The following is a 7,642-nucleotide window of genomic DNA, read 5'->3' as shown; positions in this document are numbered from 1 at the left end:
GTATGTATGCATGCATGCATGCATGTAAGTATGTATGTATGTATGTATGTATGTATGAATAAATAATCAATCAATCAATCACATTAGGTGATCAGCCACTCCTGCAAAGGACTCAAGGTGGTTTACAGTCAAAATAACACAATATGATGAAACAGTACCAGGGTATCTACAAGACCGCCTTCTGCCGCATGAATCCCAGCGACCGGTTAGGTCCCACAGAGTGGGCCTCCTCCGGGTCCCTCAACAAAACAATGTCGTTTGGCGGGGCCCAGAGGAAAAGCCTTCTCTGTGGTGGCCCCGGCCCTCTGGAACCAACTCCCCTCGGAGATTAGAATTGCCCCCACCCTCCTTGCCTTTCGTAAGCTCCTTAAAACCCACCTCTGCCATCAGGCATGGGGGAACTGAGATATTCTTTCCCCCTAGGCCTTTACAATTCATGTATGGTATGTTTGCATGTATGGATGTTTGGGTTTACAATAAGGGTTTTTTAGTTGTTTTAGTATTGGATTTACATGCTGTTTTTTGTTATTGTTGTTAGCCGCCCCGAGTCTACGGAGAGGGGCGGCATACAAATCCAATAAATAAATAAATAAATAAATAAATAAATAAATAAATAAATAAATAAATAAATAAATAAATAAATAAATAAATAAATAAATAAATAAATAAATAAATAAATAAATAAATAAATAAATAAATAAACTTTTAAGTTAAGACAATTCCAGCATCATCAGTGTGCAACCTTTCTGTTGGATAAAGGTTTTCAAGACCTTTTTGAAAACCAAGGAGCTAGGAAAATTCCTCATGTCAGGACGCAATAGCATTATAGCAATAGCATTTAGATTTATATACCGCTTCACAGTGCTTTACAAGCCCTCTCTAAGCAGTTTACAGAGAATAAGCTTTTCGACCCCAATAATCTGGGTCTTCATTTTACCAACCTTGGAAGGATGGGAAGGTGAATCGACCTTGAGCCTACTGAGATTGAATCTGCCAAACTGCTGGCAGCAGAAGTAGCTTGCAGTACTGCACTCTAATCACTGCGCCACCGATATTCCCAAGATATGCTCAAAAGCAGGGGCAACCACAGACAGCAAACTGTTGGCTTGCTGCCCCCCACCCACCCACCCCGCTTCTGTGGAATGGGATTATTCAGCATTCCTTCCCTATAATAATGCTCACAGCAAATCAAATCTGAACAGAAAGGCCAGTCCTGGGGTATATTCTGTAATTAAAAAATACACGTAACTTTATTTCCATGCCTGAAGCAGACTTCATGTATAACCCATGGAATTTTTTTAATGACTACAGAACAGGTATAGATTGCCACCGTCTTCATCCAATATGCTTTTCTTACTTTTCTGCCTAGTCTACGCCTCCAGGGACTCCCATGTAAGTGCTAAAGTTCTCAGCAAATATTAAAGTTCTCCTAAAAGAATATTTATGTGACTCTAGAACTGCCTCAATTACTATTTTCTCAATGGGTATCTGACATTCCTTCCAATTTTAGCTGGGGGGGAGGGAACGACTAATATTACTTTCAAGTAAGGACAACAAATACCTTCACTGAGAACTGCATGCAAGTCCAATCCATTTGAAAAAAAATCCCCAATATTATTCATTTATTTTTATTAGGCAGAGGGAGCTATTATTGATAGAATTTCTACCACAGTCCTAATAACTTGGTATGAAAATTGCAAAATCCTAAATGGTTTAGGATCAGATAGATGACAAATACCCTTTCTTTATATAAAAAATTAATCACTTGTTAAAATAATGTTCAGTGATAATAATAATAATAATAATAATAATAATAATTATTATTATTATTATTATTATTATTATTTATTGGATTTGTATGCTGCCCCTCTCCGTAGACTCGGGGCGGCTAACAACAATGATAAAAACAGCATGTGACAATCCAATAATAAAACAACTAAATTGTTTTCTAAAAGAGTAGTGCTCATCTCTTAGAAATATGAAAATGATCCTCTTCAGTGCCTCATATACCTCTTAAGATGAAAAGTCTTTTCAAATGGCTAATCTAAGTCGTGATATCTTCTAGGGAAAGGTTGTGTGTGTTTTTTTTAGTTTGTTAAAACGGATGAAAAGGTATCTGTTGGATAATTTCATTAGATATTTAATTAAACTCACTATTTTAAGAGGGGCATTTTTAACTGTCAATTATTTGAGAATCCCTTAGAACAGGGGTCCCCAAACGTGGCAACTTTAAAACCTGTGGACTTCAACTCCCAGAATTCTCTATGCTGGCTGGAGAATTCTGGGAGTTGAAGTCCACAAGTCTTAAAGTTGCCAAGTTTGGGGACCTCTGCCTTAGAACTCCTTGAAGAAAAAGTCCAAACCGTATGCGTTGATTTTGGAACACAAAATATCTTGTTTTGGTGCTTCCTTTCCCACCACAAACTTCAACTGTTTTGACGCAGATCATCTTCACTGCCTTCTAGTTATATAAATTGTGGTAAACAATGAAACAGCATTTTTTCTTTTTCTAAAAAAACCCTTTAAAAATAACTAATTTCAGACAGATATAATAAATAGGTACAGGTTTCAGCAGAGTTAAGCATTATTAAGTGTTCTGATTGATCATCAATGATTATCAATGATCAATCATCATCACACTGACTAATCATAATATGACAAATAGGAAATGCATAGGAGGATTCCTCAACAATATTTCGCCAGAGGCAGGAAATTTTGCTTGATTGATATACAAATAAAGATGTAGAAACCTTCTCTAAAACCCTTGTTAAACTCAGCTTGCTTGATTTTTTTTCAACCTAGTTTCCAAATCTAGCTACTGAAAGCTGTCACCTATATTGGGAGTAAGGAAACTAAGATCTTTCATGTGTCCCCTTGCAATTCCAACACAACTATGGCTAATAAGTTGTGATTCAGCAACTTCTGAGGGCCTCACATAATTAATTACACATTCTTCTTTGCAGAAAATGTTTCTTGCATATTATTTTCTTCAAAAGATAAGTTCTCAGTGTTTTTGCAGATTACTTTTTCTAAATAAAGGGAAACTAGATATAGATTTCTAAAAGAGTAGTGTTCATCTCTTAGAAATATGAAAATGATTTACAGTAAATCTATATTATTTTTCATGTGATTATATTAGCTATTAACAAATAAACATGTGATAATCCTACAAATGCTCAAAGATGATAGGTGATGAGGACCCGGATTGTGGGGGCAATATCCTGGCTCTGTTAAAAAGTGCTATTGCTAACATGTTGTAAGCTGCCCTGAGTTTAAGGAGAAGGGCGGCATAAAAATCAAATAAATAAATATCTCCTTCTCAGAGATCCATTTATTCAGCATGCAGAAGTGGACTTTGTTTGCCCTTATTCTTAGGCATTCTGTCACAAGTCATATTTGGTCATTATTTTGCTTTTATTGTGGATTCATATCTTTAATCAAAGTTTTAACTATTTTTCTGTTTGTTTTAATTTATATTTTGTATTTATATTAAGTGGCTATCCACTCAACCATCTGAACAAAGAAACAGGATATAAACAGATAACACAATTGATGTTGTTGTCTGCTCAGTACTCAAACTCAATCTAAATAAAATGTAGCACAGCACTGAGAAAATTAATCTGCCAATGATTATTGTAATAAAACTTCTTAATGTAATTTTAAATCCCACTACCAAATGACTATTATACTACTCTTACTTCCACAGATTCCCAAGCGACTTAAAAAAGGAATATAGTAAAGTTAAATAACAATTCTTTAAAAGTACTTTCAGAAATGTTAATTGTAAGAAAAGTCAAATAAACAGGAAATATAAAAACCGCTTGGTCCAAGAATCATTACTTTATAAATATCTGGGTAAATAAGCCCATCTTTAGCTGATATCTAACACATAAGCTACCTTTCCTTTGTAGAGTTTTGCAACTGAGGTATTGCTATTGAGAATGTCCTAACAGCACTTACTCTTATGGGTATGTAATGCTTCATAGTGCTTTACAACATTCTCTATGCAGTTTATAGAGTCTGAATATTGCCCCCAACCATCTGGGTCTCCATTTTACCAGCCTCAGAAGGATGGAAGGCTGAGTCAACCTTGAGCTAGTCAGAATCGAATTCCTGACAATGGGCAGTGAGTTAACCTGCAATACTACATTCTAACCACTGTGCCACCATGACTCTAACATTAAACCTTGAACTCTGAACCAAACCAACCTGTTGGGTTTCCCCAGCTACCTTTAGTGCATAGATTAGATTGTAATGCAGAAGACAATATTCCTAGTACCTGGTTAAAGTTTTATAGACCAATGCCAACACCTAATACTGGAGCCAATAATTGAGGGAAGCCCAGTGTAGCACTTTCAGGCCCATATTACATGGTACAATTTAGCATATAATTTAATAAGAAAGTAGTTATGATCTGCAGCGATTGCAAATTTTGGACAACTTCAAGGGTATCTCAATGTTAAGCGCATTTGTGTGTTATCAAAGCATTGAGCTATCCCAATCCAAGAGACCTGAGCTGCTAAATGAGCTGATTGTATACCCTTCAGTTGTTGAGATGGCCTGTGTCCCTAGTAACAAAATGGAAACAAGGAGAGCTCTCTAGCTACACTCCTACTAATGTGGAATGGATACCATCACAACAGCTTCCATTCTAACAACATCGCTTCCACTTCCCTTCATTTATGTGCACAAAAGCAATAATATACAAAAGCAATAAAGTTATGTTATGTTAAAACTTATGTTAAAACATTAATGCTTGTGGATTGCAGGTACTTCCATCCTTCAGAGATGGGTAAAAAGAGGACCCAGATTGTTGGGGGCAATATATGCTGACTCTGTAAACTGCTTAGCACTGTGAAGAGGTATATAAGTCTAAATGCTATTGCTATTTTGGGATAGGTTAACTTCTACATATTCAGGCATTGTCTCATTCCTTTGATATAAAATAGTTGAAAGGAAAATGAATTTGAATGAATTAAATGAAAAATGTTTCAGTACAGAATATATACCAACTTGTTTTACATATACAGTATATACAAAGTAGTGGTTCGACTATTGGCTCCAGATGTCCATCCAGTTTTTAAAAAGTAAATTAAATGTGGAATATGTTAAACATTAAAATCTTTAAAAGGAATTTTTCATTATATTCAACATTATGAAGCAAGGAAAGTCCAAAACATTTTACAGAAACAGAAACAGCACTCCCAGTTCAAAAACATATAAGGCATTTGGTTCAATTCTAACATAATTTTTAAACAAATTACGATCAACCATTCAGAACCTAATGGCTACATAAAAATGTTACATTGCGGGGAAAAAGACAAGACTTTCTTAGCCCCATAGATGAAAAACACAGCTGACATGCTATGTAGGAATACAAAAGTATGACATATAGTTGTTAGAGCTATTAAATAACATTTTATAGGGATTCCTCCCATTACTAAACTATTAAGGATAGTGCTTGGAACATCCATTTTTTAAAGAATCCTTCAAATTTCTATAAGATCTATTATTCTTAACCTATTATTCTTAACTACTCATTCAACTTGTAATTAAAAAAAACCAAAAAGGAACATGGAATCTGATAACAGGGTTGAACAAGCAGTATATGCGTGTTATTACATGCAATTAATTTACACAATGCAGTGATAAACTAACATTTACACCGCTGACCGCTAGCACGCAGCGGTCTCTAAAGGAACGTCCAGGCCTCACACACCATAAAAAGGGTTAGGATTTTCAAGAATCCAAGGCTTGGCTCAGGAAGACAGACTGACAGCAACAGCTGAGAGTATCCTGTATTGATCCTGCAACATCCTGGCATTCCAGAGAGGGTAGCAGGGGAAAAAGCTTTTGGATGACATAAATAAACTCCAGAGAGCCCCTAAGACGAAAGAAGCCCACACCATTATGCCACAAAGTTGTGACATGAAAGTTTTCCTGAATTTGGAAGGATCTGAACGTCACACAATGTTCTAGGGGTAACATTCAGGCCAAGGGGTCTCTTTTTTTTACATTCTATTTTAATTGTTATGACTTCACATCTCCTGGAGTGTATGGAAGATGAGTAAAGGGGCCAGAAAAGAGGGTTGTTAGTGGAGGGGCCAGAAAAGATGAGTTAGTAAATGGGTCAGAAAAGATGAGGGTGAGTGAAGGCGATTAGTAAAAGGGCCAGAAAAGAGATAAGTAAAAGAGGCAGAAAAGATGAGGGTGAGTGAAGGGGCCGGAAAAGAGATTAGTAAAGGGGCCAGAAAAGAGGGGGGTAGTAAAGGGCCAGAAAAGAGATGAGTAAAAGAGGCAGAAAAGATGAGGGTTAGTAAATGGGTCAGAAAAGATGAGAGTGAGTGAAGGAGCCAGAAAAGAGATTAGTAAAGGGCCAGAAAAGAGATGAGTAAAAGAGGCAGAAAAGATGAGGGTTAGTAAAGGGCCAGAAAAGAGATGAGTAAAGGGTCCAGAAAAGAGGGGGATGAGTAGAAAAGGGTCCAGAAAAAATGGTTAGCAAAGGGTCCAGGAAAGAGGGGATTAGAGCCATCCCCAACCCTACACTCATCCTTGGGATTCCCCGAAAACCACTGCCCTTAAAATTCCCAAAGGAGACCAAAGCTCCTGGGTTTAGGATTCTGGATTGTCTTCTTAAGATTAAGGGTAAGGATGGAGGGGGTTTCAAAGTACCCCGAGAAAAATCCATCCTCCCAAAGCTGGGAGAAGAGATGAAGAGCCGCCCCAACCAGCCCCCACGGCATCCTTTCGCCCCCACCTCTCCACAACCAACCCCCGGGCTCCCAACTTGACGAACCCCCCTCCCCAGAGGCCCCAACAAACGCCCACCACGAACCGCCCCCCAGCGACACCCCTATAGCCCCCCCCCACTTCCCCTCTCCAGCCTGGGGCGGAAAGACCCCCCCCCCCCAACAATGGTCGATGGTGGCCGAACCACCACCGCCGCCACCACCCCGCTCCGAAGACGCAGCTGTCGGCCGTCCCCGCTTCAGCCGGTGGCCCGGGGGGATAAGGGGGCCGAAGAGGAGCGGTGCGCGGCGTACCTTATAGAAGGCCCCGTTGGAGCCTCGCACTTCCACCGCCAGCTCCTCCATGTTTGGGGCCGCAAAGGACGCTGGGACGGGCTTCTAGAAACTATCGCCACCTGAGTGGGTTATAGAGGAAAGGCAGGGAGAACAAGGAGGGGACGCGGACCCCCGCCCGCCCGAGGCTCTCCCAGGCGCCCCCCCTCCCCTCCGCACAGCCGGCGCAGGCCCAGGGCCGTGGGAGGCGGAGCGGCAAGGGCAACCCGACAGGCGGGGGCGGCGCCGCCCTCAGTCGCCGCGGGCGACTCACAGCGGCGGAAGGATCTCCTCGGCGGTGCTGCGTCCCTCCCCCGGGCCGCCTCGCGCAAAGCCCCGAAGGCGAGTTCGGGCTTCTTTTTCCCCATCCACCCCGGGGGAGGGGGGAGAGGGCGGGGCTTGCGTGTCTTTCTTCCGCGGCTAGTGTTTCTTGGCCCTCTCCCGGCCGCCGACGGCGGTGGGGACTTCAACTCCCAGCATTCCTAGCGGGATCGTAGCCGTTAGAAGCACCCGAGCGGGCTGCGTGGGAGTTGTAGTGCGAACCACCTGTGCGGTGAAGGGGAGGCCTCCTCCAGTGAACA

General features: G+C 40.7%; 1 protein-coding gene across 2 annotated transcripts in view; it reads right to left on the bottom strand.

The window, feature by feature from the left end:
* The window catches only part of FXR1 (FMR1 autosomal homolog 1), a 57,314-nt gene extending 49,878 nt beyond the window's left edge, over positions 1–7,436 (bottom strand). Inside the window, exon 1 of one of the 2 annotated variants that reach the window (XM_070753686.1) lies at positions 7,044–7,436. In XM_070753686.1, the coding sequence (XP_070609787.1) occupies positions 7,044–7,094 (51 nt within the window). In that variant the 5' untranslated portion in view covers positions 7,095–7,436. The remainder of the gene's footprint in view (positions 1–7,043) is intronic. The other variant, XM_070753687.1, reaches the window with a different exon arrangement.
* Positions 7,437–7,642: the final 206 nt, after the last annotated feature.

This window comes from Erythrolamprus reginae, chromosome 5, assembly GCF_031021105.1.
Source record: "Erythrolamprus reginae isolate rEryReg1 chromosome 5, rEryReg1.hap1, whole genome shotgun sequence".
Taxonomy (NCBI): Eukaryota; Metazoa; Chordata; class Lepidosauria; order Squamata; family Dipsadidae; genus Erythrolamprus; species Erythrolamprus reginae.
This window is presented reverse-complemented; position numbering and strand designations above follow the sequence as displayed.